The 22962-nt window shown below is 36.1% G+C and overlaps 2 protein-coding genes across 4 annotated transcripts; one reads left to right on the forward strand and one right to left on the reverse strand.

The window, feature by feature from the left end:
* Positions 1–1374: 1374 nt before the first annotated feature.
* LOC125504072 (zinc finger protein OZF-like) lies at positions 1375–22913 on the forward strand. Of its 3 annotated transcripts, XM_048665423.1 has the most exons (4): positions 1375–1608; positions 1660–2869; positions 22081–22285; positions 22487–22674. In XM_048665423.1, the coding sequence occupies exons 1-3, from the start codon at positions 1489–1491 to the stop codon at positions 22092–22094; spliced, it is 1344 nt and encodes a 447-aa protein (XP_048521380.1). In that variant the 5' UTR covers positions 1375–1488; the 3' UTR covers positions 22095–22285; positions 22487–22674. The 3 variants fall into 3 exon arrangements, with proteins under 3 accessions (XP_048521380.1, XP_048521379.1, XP_048521381.1); XM_048665424.1 differs by lacking the exons at positions 1375–1608; positions 1660–2869 and adding an exon at positions 17909–18454 and having other exon boundaries at positions 22487–22913; XM_048665422.1 differs by lacking the exons at positions 22081–22285; positions 22487–22674 and having other exon boundaries at positions 1660–2983.
* On the reverse strand, positions 2871–4326 carry LOC125504073 (protein HGH1 homolog). Its single transcript, XM_048665425.1, has 4 exons — positions 4104–4326; positions 3295–4045; positions 3081–3242; positions 2871–3021 (listed from the first exon to the last, which is right to left on the reverse strand). Exons 1-4 carry the CDS (start codon positions 4189–4191, stop codon positions 2928–2930), a joined length of 1095 nt encoding a protein of 364 aa, XP_048521382.1. The 5' UTR covers positions 4192–4326; the 3' UTR covers positions 2871–2927.
* Positions 22914–22962: the final 49 nt, after the last annotated feature.

Consider the following 22962-nt stretch of genomic DNA (forward strand, 5'->3'; position numbering starts at 1 on the left):
GAACCATAGCCAATAGATAAAATGTTTCCCGGCATTGGATGTTCTAAACATCGAAAATTGAGGGAATATTTACGAGTGCATTATGGATTTTCGTACATTCAAAGTGCACATATGTTAAAGGAGCGTCACTGTAAAACCACATGTTATTTGCGCCTTTTGTCTGTAAAGTTCGAGTTTTACACGCATTTTACGGCCTAATTATGATTATCAGTAAACTTGTTGGTTGTTTAGTTGTTAAAAACAATTAGAATTCGGTTTCATCAGGAAGACGGCAATTTATGGAACTTTGCAATTGTTTAATTGAGGATTGTGGTCAAAGTGGATGTTTATCCGCTAAAACAATTTTATGGTTTTTCAACACTTAAGCCACAAAACGTTTCAAAAATGTTCGATTCATCCCATTTTTGTTAAGGATTTCTTGTCGAGAACAGATTTTCGGATTATTCAGCCGGCGTGAAGAGGAATTTGATCTTGACGTTTCGCTAGCATCTTCAGAGTTATATTCGCAACGGAAGCGATTTAAGTTTCAGGCCGGAATTCCTTCAGTTTACTGATTTTTTCATCATTTTTTAATCTCTATCTAGCTGACAACGAAAAAGGCTATGTTTAAGTTGCAAAGGTACCATGTTGTCACGTAGCAACACGTAGACCATGTTGCATCTCTCACAGACTCCTATGTGTGCGACAGCGATAACCAATGCCAGCTGCGTTCTTAAATGGCAAAATCAGTTTCAAATCAAGTAATGGCAATATCAAATATTCACTTTCGAGTGTTCGAGCGCCCTAAGTAAATATGCATATTTATGTGGAATGCATTGTAATTATGTATTATTGAATTACTAAGTATTCGTCATTATACAGAGTGAACTAAGTTAACGGGCAATTTTGTAAATGTTCTACATGTTTTTAAAGTGAAAGCTAAAACTCACATTTTCTGTACGTATTCGAAAATCGCAAAGTCTTCTCAAGACGTAGAGTTTCATAAATTGCTTTTTTTAAGCTTAAAGAAGCTAAGCTTAAGCTAAGAAGAGACTTTTAAGGCAATATTTTTGCTTTTTTTTCGAAATACATATTACGTATAGAAATTAAGTTTGTTTTTTGAAGAAATGTAAGAATTCCTGTAATTATACTCTGTAGTCCAAAAGTTCCAGTTAGAATGAATTTATTTTTATATATTGATTATTTTGTTGCTGGCCGCTTAGATGTGTACTTTACACTTAAATTCAGTTTTTCTTTAATATAATTCTTATATATAACGCTTTAGCGACGTGAAGCAAATGAACATACCAAAAGTATGTAATTTGCAGAAAATTAATTAAGTATTTTCAAAATTCTTAACACCAGTCCATCCAGCATGGATGCCAAATCCACTAATCTCGCATACACATGATCTGACATCTTTCGAGCATGGTAACCTTCAAACTAGTCAAAACATCCACCATGTAAATAGCAACAAAAAACAATTATTTTTAAAAACATTTAACTAGTATGTCCTGCAGTGTCTGCTGCATTTGCTTCAGGACAAGTGAGGGTTTAAAGGCAATAAATACCCCAGATGAGAACTCTTTGAAATTGAGCGCAAAACTCAACTTTGTCGCGCCCAAGCTGGTAAGTTCATTAAGTACATCTTTTCGCAATAGTCACTGTGGAATATTCCAGGACTGGTCGGACATATTCTCCATATGCCCCGAATGTAATGAGCAACTGGACAACGCTTACAACTTCAAGTTGTTGTGTTTAAAAAACGAATCATCTCGAATGGCCTTTGATAAATCCTCCTTGGACGATCAGCTTGATGATGCCTTTCAAGCAGAGCATCTCCCATTTGGGGAAGAGTCCGAAATAAAGGACATAGGCTTAAAGCCACTTCAAGCTCTTGAGCTTACATGCCCCCATTGTAGGAAAACGTTTAAATCCCAAAGAACTCTAGAGACCCACTTTAAAAAACAGCACGACAAAACTTGCCAGCTATGTGAGCAAAGCTTCAGCACCAACAAAGAACTTCTAAGGCATAAGAAAGCTGAGCACCATCGGCAGCAAGAATCATCGAAGTTTCAATGCGAAATTTGTGGGGAGAAATTCGCGCTGCTTAAACACATTCTCCAGCATTCGATGCAAGTTCATTTAATGAACAGGAAGGATATAAAACCCTATTGGTGCGATCAATGCAGCAACAAGTTTTCCTCCTCGACATTACTGATCCAGCACAAAAAGTACCATAATGGTGAAAGAACGTTCATATGCACCACTTGTGGCAAGTCGTTTGTAACAAAGCGCGACTTAAGCGGACATGAAAAACTCCATGATAATGAAAGAAAATACAGCTGCGATAAATGCCCGAAGAACTTCAATACCAGCCAGAACCTTAAAACTCACATTTATGTGGTTCATACAGACCCAAGTAAATGGAAGTACTCCTGCTCGGTGTGCGGGAAAAAGTTCCCAATGAAGAGCAATTGCAATGAGCACATCAAACGGCACGAAGGCAGCAAAGACTTTGAATGCCACATTTGCGGGAAAACATTCATCAGCAATTACGAGGTGAAAAAGCATGTGAAACTGCACTCAAACATTGCCTTCTACAAATGTGCGGGATGTTTGAAACACTATCGCGATAAAAGGTCGTTGGATAGTCATCTGTATAAGATTCATGGATTGGGAACGAAGAAACCGCCAATACGAGTGAAGAAATTTGTGTGTCACATCTGTCCTAGTCAGTTCTTCGATAATCAGAAACTGCAAAGACATATTAGGGCGCATACTGGAGTGAAACCCTTTAGGTGCCTTGAATGTGATAAACGGTTTATCGATAAGAACTATTTGAGTTCTCATCTGAAAAACGTGCATGGGTTTGAAGTGAAAACAGCAGGTATTGATGATTATTTCTAATTAACTTACATAACTTAAAATAACATTGATTCATCACATCATGCTTCTTCGGCTATCTGGTTGAAATTCTCAATTAAATGAGTGGGAATCTCCAGTTCCTTCAGGTTGTTTTCCCCTATTTCTTCCTCAGTTCTGAAACACCCACTTTAGTTAATATTCCCAAACCCACACCTAGTTTAATTATTATATACCTTATTAGGATATCCACCAAATTTTCACAAGCTAGCAAGGCTTTTGGGTCTTTCTCCCACTTGTGCAGTTCTCTTAAGATAATGTAGGTATTTTTATCCCGAATGTATTCTCGGTTCACCCGCGTTGAACACAACTGGGTGATGGCCTCGATTAAAATGCACCTAAAACAATCTCAAGTTGTAAGCTTTATCGATTGACTTATATACTTCTTGCCTTATGTCCGGGTCCCCTTCTCTGGTTTTATCTTCGGGAAGATATTGCAGATCTAAAGGCAGTTTATCGTTGTCCTCTTCGTCAAACTCCTCAGGTCCAGCAAGAGGGAGCAGCAATCTGGATAGAATATCTACGTCTTCACTCAGCAGCCATTCATGATAGTCCGTTTCAAAGCAGCAGTTCTTCAGGGTGCCGATTACTCCACCTCTCCTAACCATTGAGTCCTTATATTCAGTGAACGGCAGCAGCCTTTGGATGACACATTTGCTTTTATCCAACACAAACGTCCGGACTCGTCTGCTTTGGGTCAAATTGGACAAAACTGGCCCCAAATAGTGAAGTTTGGCTGATTTGTTATATTCATTTTTTGTGAAAATTTCAATGAGTTCATCAAATGTGTGGCCACTCTCCTCTATTAAATCTATGACTTTCTCTATTAAATGCCTCAGTCTGGACACGTTGGACAGGATCATACAGCACTGATCAGCGATTTTGCTCTCTTTGTTGAAAATCTCTTTTAGGCATTGTTTCACAATATTCTCCGGAGGCAGTTGTAAGGGAGGACATTCAACGCTCAGATCCAACTCCAAGACGGCCGCAGCCCCCTTTTCCTGGGCAGTAATATTAATCAAACTTAGGCTAACGTCTTTTGCAATTAGCGCCGATTTGTCTTGTAGAAGCGTTAAAAGGGCGAACAATAGCGGCGGGTAATTGTAAACAGCCGCAACTCCATCCGGAGAGCCCGTGAGATCTAAGGAAGGTGAGATTTTGAGTAAATAATTGAAAATCTAGATCCAAACAACACTTACCTAAAATGTTTTCGAGTGCTACGGTTTTGAGGTCTAATCGGGCCCCAATTCGCACAAAGTTGACCAGTTCTTCTAAAGCTTTCTCCATTTATCAGTGGTTTAATCGAAGGCAACTTACACAAAACATAAGCACACTTTCCGTGTGAAAACAATTAGGTTATGGTTGGAAAACAGAGAAAACAGTATTTTTCTCTGCTCGTTGCCAACAAACAATGGAAATCACCAACAAATTGTCGGTGATTTTTGAGATATTTGCCACTAGATGGCAAATTATTCTGGGGGATTTTTAAATTTTTCCAGCTAGTTAATTGCGTTATACTTGAAGATTTTCTGATCAAAAGACCTGGGATGTTCTGAGGTCGGTATGACCTCAGAACATCCGAAGATATTTTCGTTTCCAGTTTGATTCAATGTGTATATCCGGTTGCATAGCTGTAGGACGGATAATGTGAGCTAATTTGGCTTCCTCAAAACGTCAAAACTGTTGAAAAGTAATGGCAGTCCGAAACTGATAAACTTTCGGGAACAGATTGTTTTGCATCTGTGTGTAATTATTTAATTAAATTCGAGTATTTTGACTAAGAAATGTGTTAAATTTGTGCCAGATGCACCAGTAATCCTTCAAAATTTCGAAGGTAAGTCAAAATCATTCTGTAAGCTTGGCTTTTGCAGTTTACAACCGATTGCTTACTTGCCCCAGTGTTTATCCTGCAAAACGACTTCCTGGCTTACAGTTTTTTGGCCCAAACTCAATTTCAATGCACATTTAATCGTTTTAATTGGTTTCTCATTGTTAGACAATTGTTAATAAATTGACTTTAAAAAGTAGGGCCACAATCCTCTATGAGCCAGTATAGTTCACTTGGCATTCCATCTGCGTTCCTCTGCCCGATTAATTATTGGATTTGTGGTGTATAATGATGGTATTGTAGGTTGTCATTCGATTTATTGCGTCTTGAGAGCTCATGTTTTTATCATTTAATTACATTCATTAAGCCCTGCCGATTGGGTTCATCAGAATGTTAAGCATTTTGCAATGGCTGTGTTTTACCGCCAGGTATTAGTGTTTATCAGTAGGTAGTCAACTTCTATTACATATACATTCATATAAATAAATAATTAGAGCATATCCTTACCTACATCAAGCTTATTAGGGTCAATGTTTGCTCCTTTGCGTTGGATAGACCCAAGAAAGACTCACTTGCATTGGGGTCACTTCTCACAGATCAACGCTTGTTTCATTCATGATTTGTATCATTTTAAATGAAATCGCCAAAAAACACGCTCTGTGAGCGTCTTGTAGGTTTAAAAATGGAATAAGCACTGTATAACGTAGCCCCTTGAACGCAGCTTTTTCAAGGTTTTCACTATATTTCAGGAACGATTTCAGATAGACGAAGGATCTTTTGTGCACATTTTACCATCCTTCTTATAGCCACTGTATAAGGGTTAAGTCGCATTTTTTGGGAACTGCGAGGTTATTTTGCCCCCAACTTCTACGCCACTGGAGGAAGTCGGGATTTAAAAGCATATTTTCAAAAGCCATTGTTTTCTTTACAAGAAGCTGCTCTTGGTCCAAAGCTCTAACTTGAGCCGTTTTAGAGAAAAGTAATATTTTGGGACGAAAATCATGAGTAAACATAAGGCAATTTGGTTCAGTTTAGTATTTATTTGCAACAGTCAGTTTTCCAATCAAAATTAGCTGCTAGTGAATAATTCAAATGCCTTTGATGGTTTTTGCAAATTAAGAATACCTATACAGTTATTGATTGTTATTATGTACTTTTTATGGGCTTTCAGCATGAAATGCCCCTTTTCACTAAAACGGCTGACGTTACAATTCGTCAGTAAGAGAGCTATTTTGTGTAGACTGCAATCGTCTCCCAAAATACGCTTCAATCGCTATTATCATAGCAATTTTATACATATGCTGGGAAAGGAAATGATTTAACAAATCTCAATAAAATCGGGAAAATTAAAGGAAATCTGGAGTGGAACACTAAACAAAAAGCTACTAGCGTTTCCAAATATCCAAACGCATAAAACTCTCAATTCCCAATAGGGGTTTTACTCATAACTCCAAACGATAAAGACGCGGTTGATGCCATAATGTATTTTAAATTATGACACGCCGGGAAAACCGGATAAAAAGCGCCGAGAAGTCTGAAAAGAAAATGGGGGCGAATGGAATACAACGGGGAAAACCATTTTAGCCCTAAGGACGATATTGAATTTTTAATTTGAGTGAAAACACAGCGTTGCGGCCTGAAAACATATACATGCATACCCTTTTTTTTCAAAAAGAAACACCCTTAACTGGAAGCGTCCCCTTCTAATCAAACAATCTGAGTAAAAAAGTCACGTAACAGGTCTATCAGGGGTTTGAATCTAGAAAAACGTAAAAGGTCTCGTGATAAATGAGATTATGCGGCCACCCTTGAATTCTCAACCCCTTTGTCGTTGCCCTTAGACGGAAGTAGACAAAGGCACGATGACACAACGTGAAGTAATGTAATCGTACGGGTTTTCTTTCGGGAATAAAATTCGTCATTATGGCTGGTTACATTGAAAAGAAAGTATTTAAATAGGGATTATGTTAATTGGCTTGCACTATTCAAAATGGTCTCACACTGGCATCATTTGGCTGAAGGTTACGGTTTGCAAAACGATTCAATTAAAAGGCTGCCTTTGTTTAAATTCGCCAAAAATCAGCAAATGCACCGGTTGCAGAGAGAATGTCGACACTGATAGAAGAAAGTGTACGCTTTCCAGTGGCGCCACAAGCATCTTTCTAACTGGCCTGGGTTTTATAATTTTTTTAACCGATTTATAAGCCAATTCAATATTCGCACATACTTGCGGAAAAATTCGCCAAAAAATCAGCACAGTCGCAATAGCAGCGAGCTTCGCAGGAATAGTAGAGGAAAGTTTGCTCTTTCCAGAGGCCTAAAAATCAGTTTTCAACTTGGGCTGGTTTTTGCAAAATAAATTTTTGAAATCAGATTTTGCGACACAAACAAATGAATCAACTGCGCGTGTTAAAATTCCCAAAAAAATCAGCCAGTTTATCGAATGGGGAGAGAATCTGGGCACTGATAGAAGAAAGTGCATGCTTTCCAGTGGCGCAACAAGCATCTTTCTAACTAAGCTGGTTTTTGCGAAATATATTTTTTAGGTCAATTTTTCTGTCAATGTTAGCACATAGTTGCGGAACAAATAGCCAAAATTCAGCAAATTTGCAATTGTCGTGAGCTTTTCCGGAAGAATAGAGAAAAGTTTGCTCTTTCCAGTGGCGTAAAAATCACTTTTCTATCCGCGCTGGTCTTTGCAAAATAATTTTTTAAAACAGGTTTACATCGCTATTAATTTTCGAGGCGCGCAATCAGCTGCGGGTGTTAAAATTTCCAAGAAATCAACAAATTTATCGATTTCAAAGAGAGTGTGAGCACTGATAGAAGAAAGTGCATGCTTTCCAGTGGGGCAACAATCATCTTTCTAACTAAGATGGTTTTTGCGAAATAATAAAAATAAGAAATAATTTTCTTGATTTTTGGGGAATTTTTTCATTAAAATCGCATTTTTAGCAGATTTTTTAGGAATTTGCGAAATCCGACTTCCACTTTCAACGCTTTTTGCAGACCAATCTTCGACGCTTCGTCACTCTCAAACTAGATCAAATCGACAAATTATTTTTAGCTGTCCTTAGAGAGGACATTTTTGTTGTTGAAAACTCGTAAAACTCATTTCAATCGAGTTTGAACATTGATTTTTAGAAATTTTTCAATTTAGTCCACCAAATTGGTGATTCGGCTGAACCGAACATTTTGCTGCTTCCATCCACACCTTGCAATTGTGTTTTGATACTAACCATCCCACATTCAAATTAATTGAAACATTAATTTAAAAAAAGTGGTTTTTTCTAAGAAATCAATATGAACATGACCTGGAAAACGTTATGAAAACCATAACAATCTAAAAACGCATGAAGAACTACGTTTAATTCGGTAATTGTTTTAGCCACTTTATTTAGCTCATTTAATTAAAAAGCAGGATGTATTCTACGTGCCAACAATTTTCGTTTTTTACTCAAACCCGAAAATGCCGCTTTTTCTAAGTGATCGAGTGTTTCCTGCTACTCTTTGGTCTAATGGAAGCTGTGTAAGATATATTACAAGCCCAATGTGTTTATTCGATTTCCAGTGAGGACAGCGTTAGCATGCTGAGAGCAAATTAGAGGAAACGCAACCTCAAGCTGAAGGCTCCGAATATGAGTTTGGTTTGGGAGAAGCCAAGCCTGGATATTTCTATAATTAAAATTGGAAATGTCAGGCCAGGCCTCGGCAAGTAAATAACGCTGATTTAATCTGATTACTTTGAGGAGCGGCCCGGTTAAATAATTTCGTCTGTGATATCGGCGTGATGCGAATTTGCCAAATTGATTGAAAATTGTCTGCTAACAAGAAAAAAAAAGGTTTGATCAACCAATACAGCGGTTATAAACAAACAGTAAAGTCAATAACCCAATTATGCAGTGTTTTAGCCCAATGAATTTCTACGGGCTTCAAACAATAAAAAAACATGAACTGGTGATCAAATGAATGTCACAATTTTCAGTGCAACTCGTTTCGAATTGATTAGTAATTACTTTCACCTCTTTGTATGGTCATGGGCTGATAGACCGGCATTCAAATTGCGTAAAAATATCGTGTTTAAGTAGAAAAGTTTCATTTTTGTACACATACGGAAATCGACTTATTTGCAAAATAATGTACATCAGCTAGCGATTTTTATTCCGAGTAGAAGCATTTTCAAACAATGTCTGTTAGCAAGCTTTAAAGGTGTTTCCTGAAAGGTCAATGCCTACAAGCCAGATTGTTGATTGAAGTTAATAAATTCTGCATTGTAAAGCAAATGTAGCAATTTGCATAATGAAAAAATGAATTTATTATTATCTTCTGAACGGTTTTTCTCAAATGTCTATTTGGTCAACATCTGGCAAACGGGGAACAATCACAGAAGCGATTTTTGGGAAATGTAAAATTACATATTATTACCGAAAGACATCCGTTACGAGAATAGTTGACGGGCTGGGTGACACTAATCAAGTTTACCGCAAGGAAGTGTCAAGAGCTTAAGTGTATGAGGAAGGACTTTATTTTTAACGTTTTCAATCTACCGAGACTTGATTTCAAATGTATTTGATATACTCACTCTGAGACCGAAATAGCACCAGGGAAGTTAAGTTTTACTGAATCTTAAAGGTGTTTTTTGCCGATAAAGTCATGATTTTGCAAGTGAAACTGTAAGGAAAAATTCAAAAAAGTCTACCCTCGCTTCAGTATTTATTCGCACAGAACTAAAGTAATTATTTTACTACTTAAAACAAATTTAACTTCTATGGACAAAAATTAAGTAACTTTCGACTCAATTTCTCGCTTATTTTAATTGGGACACTTTATATGTTTTTACTTCATCGGGTAAAACATTGAATCCTTTTCCAAAAACTATTATAACATCGACCTTCTAAAAGTAACCGTTTTCTGATAATTGCGATTTATCAAAACACTCAACATGAAATAAGTCTCCTTTCCTGATCGGGTCACAACAATATTCGTTTCTCAAATTCGTTAAGAAGTCGACCATGATCTACATACATAAAACATTAAAAACTTTAATTTAATAACCAGTTAACAGTAACTTTTAAATTGGATTAGATGGATGTGTTTTGTTCATTACTTTACATATTTTCCCAGTCGATAAATGATTTCTTTTAGTAACATTTATTGTTATTTCTGTGTTTAAAACGATTGTGATTATTCATTGTATGCACATCAACCTTGAATAATTCAAAATAACCGTGTAAGAAAAATTTACACGAGGTTTTAATATGTGCAATTACTCAAAGAATTTCTCAGTTAAATGGATTTATTAGCACAAGGAATTGTGCAAGAAAATCCTGTCGAGGCGTTTTGTATACGAAATGTAATTTGCAAAATATGCATATTTAGAATGTTTAATTGATGCTTTCCGGCATTTTACCAAAAGCTTATTGGGAAAAAGACAAAATGGTTCTTACCGAAACCAAAAATGTTGCCATCATTAATTCGGGGTGTTAATTGCTTCTAATATTTTTCTATAATTAATTCGAGATTTTTTATGACTTCTAAAATTTTTCAATAGTTAGATCGAGATTTTTAACATGAAACAACGAAATAAATACGCTTTCTACTGATAATAAAACCGGAATAAATTTGTATAAACCATATTTGTATAGGGATCGTTAAAATGCGTACAATTTTCACCAATATAAATTGTCCGAATTAACTAAAAACACTTATTTATTTTTTAGAAAATTGCACGTACAAATCAACGGTTTTTTGCTAACATCTCATAATTTTGCCAGTGAAGAAACTTAGGACTTGAATGTTCTTAGGCAAATGTAAAATCGCAACTTTATACAGTTTACTGTTCATACGCTTCGTTTATTGTTTAGATTGACGCACATTAACAATTATAAAAGGGAATAAGTACATTGACACACACACACAATTCAGTTAATTGTTTCATCCGGCTTAACCCTTTCCTCCTTTGGGGATGAAGTTCTTTGAAGGATTCGAGTAAAAGATCATCTAAATTAAAAGATTTTATACTTTATTACATTCTAGCCTGGTTAGGTTGGGCTGAATAGCAACCATGTTACACAATCTGTTGTATTCTTGTCTATGTTAAGCTTAAACAGTTTCCCGACTCCAGTTCCAGGTTTTCGGAGTTGATCGGTGACGTGCATTTCCAGGCATCGTTTTCCACGAGAAAATTTCAGTTTCGGTCGAGGCATCTCGACGAAATGCGCGCTGTTTCCGCGAAAATCTCTGGTGGCCCAAATCGCGTCGTAACCCACTTTCCAAAGGGGTGTGTACTTGATTCAGCCTGCAGATTAATTGAAAAAGTTCATCTTTCCTTCCTTTTTTTGGGGCACCGACAAGGCTCTTGATTGTTGGCGGTTTGACCGTATTTTCCAGACTTTAGGCTCTGTTTGCATGTATGTATTTGCAATTATCGAGAACTGAGTGTCGATTTAATGCTAACACGTGAAAGTGGCAATTAGTGATTACCATCTGAAGACTGTGGTTAATTGAATTGATTTCAACGGATATCGAAAAACGATCACGCGATTCTAACGAGTCCTGACGTTCCCCATAAAACGTGCCAAAAGATTTCCTCGGGGAAATTTGGGAAAAGGAGTGACTGCAAGATTTTTCTCTCAAGGAAATGAGAGGTTGAGGAAAATATTCGTATATTCGGCCTAAAAGTTAAGTGACGTCACTCCAAGTGACGATTTCCAGAAGAGCATCCAGGAAAATGACTCTAAGCTGCTATGATATGTTCTGCGTCAACTTTTCCAAAGTAATTCACAGTTTTTGTGGTGTGTTTTGAACGGTGTGTGCACCTTGCCTTCTAGGTAATCTCTTAACTAGCCGTTGTTTGACCTTTGTTTGTCTTTGTGTTATTTTATCGTTTACTTATGCCTTCAGGCCAGTGAAAACTGGCCTGTTTTTTAACGTGTTTTATTTAGTAGACCTTTACATTTGGGTTTTCCAGTTTCAAAGTTGGTGGTGTTAAATGGGACAAGCATACGCGCATGAAATGTATAGGGATGTTTCCCTTTTAAATCCCTATAAAATGAGTCACGGTCTAGACTGCAGGGGTTCCCCTAAATTACTCTTATTTTTTTAATGTTTCAGCTCATGAAGATCGTTTGGATTAGACTCTTTCAGTTGAAGAGGACTCTGAGTTATTTTGTTCTGAACTTTGATAAATAGTGATTAAAAATGAAGAAACTTGATTCCATTCAAGAATGTTTCTTAAACAAATGTTGAATGTTCATTAGCTAATATACGGGTCTATTTTTCCATACATTATCAAGAGAAACACGTTAGAAGCCTCAGATCCGAAATGATCGACATTTTTTCCATCCATCTTTAGCTGATTTTGACTATTCACTTACACCGAACACTTTATATGCATATTGGGAGCTTCTTTGCACGAAAAAAAACCATTCAAATCAACAAATATGCATGTGAAATTTTCATTTTTGACCGATAATTTCATAAGGAGTAGAGGTCGATTTTTTCAAAAAATTTCAAACTTCTGAAAATGCTTCGAGTTTTACATCTTTTTCATTGAAATGAAGTCGGCAATGCAACGAGTTTATTAAAAAACACGCTAAAGCTTCAGACCTGAAATGTTGGACATTTTTGGTCGATTTTCAGCGGTTTTTGCCCACTCAGGATCTTTAACCGCTAATATCTTCCTTAATATAGACTGCAAACTCTATAAATGTACATTGGGGAGTTTCTTTGTTCGGAAACAATCCATTTAAATCAAATACACGCATGTGAAAATTTGAATTTTGATCGAAAATTTCTTAACGGTCGATTTTTTCCAAAAATTTCAAATTTCTGAAAATGCCTCGAATTGTACATCTTTTCCATTGAAAGGAAGTCGGCAATGCAACGAGTTCATTAAAAAATACGCTAGAAGCTTCAGACCTGAAATGATGGACATTTTTGGTCGATTTTCAGCGGTTTTTGCCCACTCATGATCTTTAACCGCTAATATCTTCCTTAATATAGACTGGAAACTCTATAAATGTACATTGGAGAGTTTCTTTGCTCGCAAACAATCCATTGAAATAAAAAAAAATGCATGTGAAATTTTGAATTTTGACCGAAAATTTCAATTTTCAAATTTCAGAAAATGCCTCGAATTCTACATCTTTTTCATTGAAAGGAAGTCGGCAATACGAGTTCATTAGAAATCACACTAAAAGCTTCAGATCCGAAATAATCGACATTTTTGGTCTATTTTCAGCGGTTTTTGCCCACTCACAATCTCTAACCGATAATATCTTCCTTAATATAAACTGGAAACTTTATCAATGTATTGGGGCGTTTCTTTGCTCGGAAACAATTCATTGAGCTCAAAAAAGACGCATGTGAAATTTCGATTTTTGACCGCCAATTTTGTTTCATCATCTCAAAAAGCGATGAATGTCACGATCTCATTGAGAAACACGCCAGAAGCTTCCAGAAGCCAAACCTAACATCTCATAATTCAATTGTTGCTAGCAGTGAATTTGGGAAATTTATTAAAAATAGCGAAATATGCCATAAACTAAGCCATAAAACCAGCGAATTTAGCACAAGTTTTTCGAAACACTGCGAAGTCTAAAAATAAGTGTGTTTGTTTAACTACAATAAATCCTACCAATTGGGTTAAATAAATGTATTATTATAAAGTGGGAGAAAATGGCATTAAGGCAAGGAATTTTGAATAATTCAAAGGAAATTGTTGTTATTTATTGAAAATTACACTTTCGAACGGTATTTACTACACACGCAAACAGTGAGCATTAGAAGCCTCATAAAAGATGTCAGAAAGGTAATTTTCCAACAGAAACACACGTGACGACAATCCGATATGCAAATTAGTTAATACCATGATTTATTGCTACCTCGCATGGGCATGGCATGATGTGTTTTAGATTTTTTTTTTGAATGCTGCATTACCGATAATACTGTGTAAATTAATGTTTTATTATAATGTAGAATAATTTCTCCAACTCTCTCCTCTGGTACTGATAGTCATCCATAAACATATGCTTTGTGTCGGTGATTAGTCGCAACGCATAAATATGTTTAATAGTGCAGTTTTAACGGTTTCAAGTTACCCAAGAAACGCATTTCAACCATATAAAACATACATGCTCATAATTCCTTCAGTTGTGGTATAATGGCTTTATTTTCGAGTTCCGGAACAGAATGCAAATAAATAATAATTTACATTTTATGGAGTGTTTGGAAAAGGTTTACTTTGGTTATTAGCCAGTCTGTAGTTGGGCGTCGTAATCAATCCATGGATTTCGTTTGTTTGAAAAAGATTAAAATTCTCATCACCATATCTCATTTGTCTTGAACAATATGCGTAAAAGTCACCTAAAGCGTCATTTGTTTTGGTTACATTTTTATGGGATTTTGATCGTGGGAATCAAAATTTGGCTTACTACTGTTAATATATTTTTTGTTATTTGCTCATCTTTTGGGTGTTTGTGCATTAATTCAATTGAAACATTGACCTCAGAATGAATACCGCCGATAATGCAAAGGAATTTGGTCGTACATTGTTCTTTCTTAATTAATCTGTGAGTTAATAATTCGTAATGTATTAACATTTTAACGAGTTAAGAACTGCTAAAGCTACTTTTGCCAATTTCTGCAAATTTGCATTTGGCTTACGAGGTTGTTTTTGCAGGCCGGTGTTTCACATTTTTTTCTTCGGGAACTAAATAGTGAGAGAGATGGTTTTGTACGTATTTGATAGGGAAAAGTCTGCTTTATAAGTGGAAAGAGTTTCGATTTCTAGTCATCATCAGGCAATTTTCCAGAATTTTTCAAAGTTTTATGTGCTTTTTGCAGTATATTTAAGCAGGTTGTGGGTTCACATTTATTTTCTTAGAAACTTGCAAAGTTATAAAGTCACTTTTCTGTCAGATTTGTAGGGCAAAGTCCGTTCTATAAGTGGACAACGTTTCTATTTTCGACCATCCTCAGACAAGTTCCGGGATTTTGTTTAGAATTGCGTTTGTTTGCGTTGAAAACCAACCGCAGTTTTAGCACAAATTTCTATAAATTTTTACGCAGTTGCCAAAAAATATCAGGATTCGGTGCGAAGTTAATGAAGTTTCTCAAAGTTTCCTACAAATTGTGAAAATTTCAAGTTGGTAAAAAAGCTGCGATTTGAACAAATATTTTCTATTTTTGAATCACAACAGTCCTCTATAAATGAGGAGAAATTCCAGTTGATGTTTGTTTTAGATCAGAAGGGATGAATTTTTAAAACAATGGTTAAGCTGAAACATGCATTTTTCAACCATCCTTAACAAATTTGTGAAAATTCAGGATTTGGTGTGATTTGATCGAAAATTTTAGCATTTTGAAAATCATGTGTTCTCATTTTGAAAGTCATGTGAAGTAAAAAGTTGAAGTCCAAATGTCCTCTATAAATGGGTTGAATTTCAAGTTGGTACTTGTCTTAGATCAGAAGTTACGATTTTTTAGGCAAGGCCTGCAGTTGAGTGAAAGCTTTCATTTTTGACCCAGAATTTTGTCAAAGTTCAGATTTTTGCTCAGTTTTATTGAAAATTCTAAGATATTGAGATTTATGTGATCTTTGTAGATTGTGACAATTAAATTATAAATTTTTAAACCAAAACGTTGTTTTTCAGCCAGCATGTACAAATTTGTAAAAAAAATCAGTTTTCCGGGCGATTTTATTGAAAGTTTTAGAATTTTGAGCTTCATGTGTTTACTATAGAACGTCACAATTTCAAGTTTCTACTTGCCCTCGATCAAGTGTTTAAATTTAAAAGAAAAAGATGTAGTTGCGAGAAACGTTAATTTTGGGTTCATCATTCACCAAGCTGCTGAAATTCAGGAATAGATGCGATTTGGACGAATATTTTAGAAAGTTTAGATCCAAATATCCTCCATAAATGGGAGGATTTCAAGTTGCTACTTGTTTTATATTTGATTGTAGGAATGTTTGAAACGAGATGTGCAATTAAGTGGAAATATTGATTTACAAAGTTGCCAAAATTTGTGGTTTTTTGCAACTTAAATAAAAAGTTTATCATTTCCAAATCCACGTCTTTTCTATGGATTATGACAATTTCAAGTTTCTACTTGCTCTATATTAGAAGAGACGATTTTTTAAAGATTGTGTGCAATTGTCTGAAATTTAGACCGTTTTCAGTCTTCAGTTTATTATATGGATTGTGAAAAATTCAAGTTTCAACTTGAGATTAAAAGTTTAAAAAAATATAAATACACTACACAACTCCCACATAATTAAACTGGATATACATCGGACACCACGGAAAACAGTTAAACTGGCGTCTTAAATAGATACTTGCTATTTTATAGGCATATTACAGCTTGCAGATTCTACAGATACAATGGAGCTAATTTCAATAAACATCAATAACTCAGTTCACGTGCCCATAAGATTTCCTATCGCTAGCGACACAGGAGTTAATAATGTCGACAGAACACTTCCCTTTCCGGCAATGTAACAACAATAAGAAATAAACCGGAGCAACAACCCAATCGATACAATGTCGCTGAAAATGCTTCAGCTTCAGTCCTAACTTAATTACCTACCACTACTCTTTGTGTTCCGTCTCTTCCGTTCGAATTAACAGCCGTAATCATGTGGGATTTATCATTATTGTAAGCGATATCCTTTTTGTTCACTCGTTACGTCCAAATGGATTATACCTCGAGTTGAAATGACGGATCAAGTCGATGAATTCTCATAAAATAGCCAGCACTACTCGCATGTGAGATAACAATTTATTGTGTGAATTATCTGTTAATTGTTATTGAGGACAATTGTTCAGCTTATCAATTTTTTTTTCAAAAAATGAGCAATTTTTAGTCTTGTGTAACTTCAATCTGCATTTGGTTTCGATATCGATTTGATCTGCTTCCATCTTATGAAAAGATGCTGGGAAAAGAAAGATAACTAGTTTGCAGCTGCTATGTCTGACCAGGCTGGGACTTTGTGCCTCTTTCCTCTTCATTGAATCTTCGTTTTATTCCAATTTCTGTCTAGGGGGACTGAAATATTATTAGTCCCCTTAGAATTTTATCTTGGGTGTTTTGCCTCAAAATTTTTGTCTTTTCAAAAGACAGAATTTTCTCACGTTTTCTATTACAAATTGATGAAAGGTGCTCTCTAACCACATGGGCAAGGAATTTTGTAAAGTACCTTTTTTTGTATTTTCAATTTTGTCATCAGGTTTTGTTTTTGAAATTTTGCTTCTAGTTTTATTTTCTATCAAATCGGCCGAATAAACGAAATAAAAAGGCTTGTTGGTTCATTTTGATTTGTTTTAATTTGGATTTTCATCTTCATTAAAACTTTTTTTATGAAATATTTATCACTGGTTTATTTCACATGGGCAAGGAATTTTGTAAAGTACGTTTTTTGTATTTTCAATTTTGTCATCAGGTTTTGTTTTTGAAATTTTGCTTCTAGTTTTATTTTCTATCAAATCGGCCGAATAAACGGAATAAGAAGGCTTGTTGGTTCATTTTGATTTGCTATAATTTGGATTCTCATCTTCATTAAAACTTTTTTTTCGCAAAATTAGATTTATTACAATTTATTTTTGCTCTCTCATGTAAATTTTTGTGCATGTATCGGGTGGTTTGAGTGAAAAATCACATATCTATTTGAATGAGTAGGTTTTCTATGTACCAAAGTTTCAAGTTTTCTTTTTTTCATCCAGAAAATGAACTTGGTTCTTTTTCACTAGTGAATTTAAATTTTGGGTCTTCACTGTTCAGGCATGATAAAATAAATATGGCAAAATACCCAAGATAACAAAGTTGTCGTCCCCTGCAATATAAAATTGCAAACAAAAAACTCAGATTTTAGCTCGAAAATTCAAGTCGGAAATGCTTGATTCAACTTCCAGCATTAATAATGCAGGTAACCGATGTTATTTCGCAAATCCTGTGGAATTGAAAGAATGTATGCGACATTCTTTCAATGATTTGCGGTCTAATGACTGAAGTCAACTCGCTGTTCGTAGTTTACAATTGATAATATTTTATCTGCTGCATTACTTATGTCGCATAATAATAGTGGTTTTACAACAATCGGCGCTAATTGCATTTAAATCGATTCTAGGCGCAAAATTGGATTCGCAACAAGTAGAACAATTTTGTTTGCAAGCAAGCTGTAAAGTTCGATTCAGTAAACTGCAGATGTTTGCTTGAGCAATGAGCAGCAGCAGCTTAAAACTTCAAAAAGTCCCAGCAATAAAATTTATTTCCCAGTGTTGTTTAGCGTTCCATGTGGTAAATCTCTTCAGCTAGCCGACTGGCTGTAGAGTTATCGCATTTGAAAATTCAATGGTCGCTTATTCTAACGGATTAGAAAAGTAAAAGTGTTGTACTTGTTTCGCTATCGACAACAAACTAGTGCGGCAGCAAGTGTGTCCGTCCATGTCGGAATTTCGAAAAGATTACCAATGTTAGTATTCGACAGGCTGAGGAGCGGTACGCGACCAAGAGTTATTCGGGTTTATTCCCCATTCAACCTGCCAATGTAGTTTTTGGATTAACTGTGTGTGTGCCCGTGTGTCGCAGAAATGTGGGTGAAGCTGGAATTTGGGAAAATTTAATGTTTCACCAGGCTTAAAAATGCTGGAAGTTGTAGCTTTGGGCAAAACCGGGCCCTTTAACGTGTTTAAAATGCTGCCCAGCGATTCTCCTCGTTATAGGGTGAGTTTTTTGCCCGCGTCATTAGCATTGTTCGTCTATTCTCATCTAGTCGCATGACAGCAACCCGATATCATCCGGTTTTAGAGCTCAAACATTTTATGTGACGCCAATAAAGCGAAAAAACAACAAAATCGTCGACACATTGCAAAGAGATTTTGTACTCAACACAAATAGACGAAGCTAATAACGATTCAAGTGCATTTCAGACAGGGCAAAATGGGTTCGAAGGAAAAAATGGAAATTTGAAAATTTACATCTGAAATTGGTTAAAAATGTGCCTGTTATCGAATTTGCAAATTGAAAGCCCTCATTTTTATTGAATGTATACATTTTTAGCGTTTTTAACGTCGGGGACACGGTTGAAAATGTCCTTGTTATCCTAAGAACATTTTTTATGAAGATAATTAACTCTTGAATATTAAAAAAACGATTTGAAATCGGAAAAATATCTGTTAGTGTATATCTAGCTGTATCTGCGAGTTGTAGCGGAAAACAAGTTTTCGATAGAACGAATCAAAAACTTCCGCTACTAATTAGGGTTTGGTAGAAAAGTCCCAACTTCTGAAAAGGCTTTAGAAGCATTTAAGCCTGTGAAACCGATGAAAATTTTTGACCGTTCTTTATGGAAGAACTATTTCGATAGCATGTTTCTCCAACTAGTTGAGAATGAGAATAACAAGAAATGTACAAAAATAGACTTGTGGAAAAGGGTTTGCTACACATTTTTAATCTTAAAAAAAGTTAGAAGCAAAAGTGGAAAACGTATGAAAATGTACGAGAAATCCACTTACATTTTTCGATACTATCTTTAGTAAACTTCATGTCTGGCTAATTCGCTTAACCTCTAAAAGGAATAAGCAATGGTATATTTTGATTTAATAGAACTAGCGAAGGATAGAAAATAGATGGATCGATGTTTTCGCCAAAAATCAAATTTCTCAAAATTTCCCAAACTCCGTAAATGTGAATAATTGGTAAGCATCAGGTCGAAAGCAGTCAAAAAACTTGCATGTGAAATTTTCATTTTTTTGCCCAAACTTTCATAAATGGAAGTTGAGGTTTTCGAAAACATCAAATTTCTCAAAATGCCCCAAACACCGTAAGTTTACAAAATTTGGAAACTCCTTGGGTCAAAAGCAGTGAAAAAACACGCATGCAAAATTTTTGTCTTTTCGAAAATTTTCTACGAGTAGAAGTCGATGTTTTCCCAATAAATGGAATTTCTCAAAATGCCCCGAACAAGTAAAAAATGCATAATTTTTGCAAGCTTTTGCGGTCGAAAGCAATAAGAAAAACCGCATGTTAAATTTTCATTTTTTTCTCCAAATTTTTCAAGGCTTTTAATGGTCGACGTTTTCCAAAAAAATCAAATTTCTCAAAATGCCTTCGTACATCATAAAAATGGGGGGAAGCTCCTAAGCCCCAAAAAATAAAAAGCATGTAAAATTTTCGCCTTTTGCCGAAAATGTTCTAAGGGTAGAATAGAAGTCAATATTTCTCAAAAAAATCAAATTTTGCAAAATGCTCCGAACACCTTAAAAATGCAGAATTGGAAGGCTGAAAACAATCAGAAAACTCGCATGTAAAATTTTCATTTTTTTTTCTCGAACGAAAAGGAATAAATATTAATATAATTCTTCCCGAGAAGAAGGCAACAAATTCAGATCTTTCTATCTAAAATTCTACAACAATTTGTCGATACAATGGATGCTAATGCAACAACAATGCTAATTCGTAATGTTAAATGTTCAAAATCGACACAAAAACTTAATTTTTTCCTGTCGATCCAGAACTGGGAATTTTCGGGTTACTAGACAGACCATCGTCTATAGGAATTTGCGACGTTTTGCCTGTATACATGAGTAGCACCTTCAGAGCTGTGTTTGGGGCCGAGTCGTGTTTACTTTGGGGTGGTTTAGGAAACGGAGCCAAACCTGATGATTTTTCATTGATAAATATTGCCGCGAACCCCTAAAAAAGTTAAACAATTTTGAACTCATTTGAAGCAGGTGGCCATGCATACTAACGAAACGTCGAGGCCAATTTTCCATCGACCACGCTCCAATAACCCAGTGATATAATATAAATATATCACTGTTCGCGCGCTTAGCGCTTGTTCTTTTCACCATCACTTTGTCCGCACAATTTTGAGCCCAAGATTTATTTGAGTGTTCAATATTGGCGATGAAGATTTGCAAACGAAAATCACTTCGAAGTTTTTCCTATTAGAATGCAGTGCTGAAAGACAGTGATGGCATTCCGACGAAACCAGGCTCTTTCGCCAGGCGTGTCGGTTTATTTTAACAAAATTAACACCCGGTTTTACAGCCACCAACATTAAACAATATCAAACCGTTTCCCATCGCTCCAGGCTATAAGTTCGGTGCGAAATTGTTTTTATGTTGATTCCTATCATCAACGCAGTGGAAAACGGTGCCAATAAATCCCGAACGGGACGGACCGACATCCAGATTTATGTGCGATGGAATTTCGAAACTGTGACCTACAAAATTCGAATTTAAAAATATCGCCAGAAAAAAAGAAAAAATCTAACTTCTAGGGAAACCACATGTTAAGCATATTTCTTCACTGAATAATGGGCTGGTGGTATTGAAATAAGATCATGCCCAAATGCTCATTGTAATTAGCAGAACGGTATACTTCGCTTGTAGCAATGAAATTTGAATTAATTTTAGTGCAAGAGCGAAAACTTTGCATAAAATCAACGGCCATAGAAAGGAAATAGCTTGCAATTGTAGCAAATTGCAACATTTTCTATCAGCCCAGACATATAAATCACCGTAAAAGTGCAGTATAGAAATACTTTATTTTATAACCAGGATAGAAATCCTGGTTATAAACGTATTAAGTTTGTATTTAATTACCTTCTCGTTAACTGTTTTTACGGCAATAAAGTACAGTCATACTTGCTAACGGTGTTTTCAATTCTTAAATTGATTTACTTGTTCTTTCACTTTGCCGCAATTACACCGAATAGACAAAGACTTGAATCTAGCGTTTGAGCCTCGTTGTCTCTTCATCCCTTTTAGTTTCGTTTTCTTGACAATAAGGAAGCTATGCCAGTTATGTCGCCTAAAAATAAGCCGCATGCTTCGAGAGTAGCCAGTAAATATGCAATCGCTTAGCTGAACTCTTTTGGAACGAACGGAATGCTTCATTGATTTTTTTGTTGTCGCATTTTGGCCCGCTATTTTAAGAGTGACTGAAACAAGCTGGCAATTTAAACTGCCATTGCCAAATTAAGCATTTGGGCAATTGTACATGATATAAAAATCTTCGACGGTCATCTGATGGTGCATCCTCTCACATGTCGCCCAACAAATGGAAACTAACAATCAAACTACTCGGCATTGTTTGTTTAAAATAAAATATCCGAGTTAATGAACCTTAAAACACGAACAGCAGAAGAAAAGTGGAACGCACATTGCCCGTTTTTTCCTCTTCCTCTCCCATCATACATCAAAGATGAAATTTATTTGCGTGGTTTTCAGCTGTTGCATGTCAAATGCCACCAGAGAATATCGGGGGGCTCTTTGTACAAATCGTCAATGGAAAGGCGGCTGAGTTGAATTTATGGCCAATTTTTTGTGTGTTTTTGTTTGCAGACACTATGCGCTGAACCCGCAGGCCCGCCGGCCAATATGCAGATTTCGGAGGCGGCCGGAGGGGTTCCGCAACCGGGGGCGGAACCTTGTCGCTTTCCCAAACTGGAGGAATGCGCCCATTTTCACTACGAAAGGGTGCAACTGCCGCCTGCTCTTCAAGTCGCCTTACAGACCAGCATGGATCAATCACTACATTCACAACACAGTGAGTTTAGGGCGGATAGTTTTTTACTTTACTTAATAACCCTGTATTTTTTTCATAATATTCGGAAACAGTAGCTTTTGGGAAGTACCTCAGTTTCAGTCATCATAAAATGTCCCTGCAATGAATATTTAAGAGGCCAACATTTTTTTTATTTTGTTGAGCTGAAAGCTTTGTTAGATGAGCGTTTCTGGTTTGGTTTAGCAAATGAAGATGAAGACGCGGAATGGTTTATGGTGCAAGTGACATCCGGAGACGAATGCTGGCTGGTGCAACGCAACTTTGAGAACTTCAAAATGCTGGACGAACAACTGCATCAGTGCATCTTCGACCGAAAGATCTCCCAGCTGCCGGATCTTGCCAGTATGTCGAACAACGAGGAAGATCTCGAGGTATGCAATTTCATAATTTGAAATTCCTCGGTAGGTTGTGCGGCTCTATGGAAGACGCCTTTGTGTCTCGTATAAATAGTTTCAGATAATATTTTGCTATGTCGACGACGACTAATCCGAGCGATGTCCCACTTACTGTTTGAAATATCTTCTGCGACCCAGATAACCTCGTTGCCAGAATTGTTAGACGTGCTGTCGCCTTTGTAATTATTGTAAACTGGCAGTCTTGCGGAATTTATATCAGCTTGATATGCATCACATAATCTATTTGTATGTTGGATTTCTTGC

Source organism: Dendroctonus ponderosae, unplaced genomic scaffold (assembly GCF_020466585.1).
Source record: "Dendroctonus ponderosae isolate FM_Combo_2020 unplaced genomic scaffold, Dpon_F_20191213v2 Dpon_F_20191213_36, whole genome shotgun sequence".
NCBI lineage: Eukaryota > Metazoa > Arthropoda > Insecta > Coleoptera > Curculionidae > Dendroctonus > Dendroctonus ponderosae.

Excerpts from the sequence above, each read along its gene's own strand:
- LOC125504072 (XM_048665422.1), top strand. The coding sequence starts at position 1,489 with ATGTCCTGCAGTGTCTGCTGCATTTGCTTCAGGACAAGTGAGGGTTTA. Across the intron at positions 1,609-1,659 it reads ACTTTGTCGCGCCCAAGCTG|GACTGGTCGGACATATTCTC; the intron begins GTAAGTTCATTA and ends GGAATATTCCAG.
- LOC125504073 (XM_048665425.1), bottom strand. The coding sequence starts at position 4,191 with ATGGAGAAAGCTTTAGAAGAACTGGTCAACTTTGTGCGAATTGGGGCC. Across the intron at positions 4,046-4,103 it reads AGCACTCGAAAACATTTTAG|ATCTCACGGGCTCTCCGGAT; the intron begins GTAAGTGTTGTT and ends CACCTTCCTTAG. Across the intron at positions 3,022-3,080 it reads TTGGTGGATATCCTAATAAG|AACTGAGGAAGAAATAGGGG; the intron begins GTATATAATAAT and ends TGGGTGTTTCAG.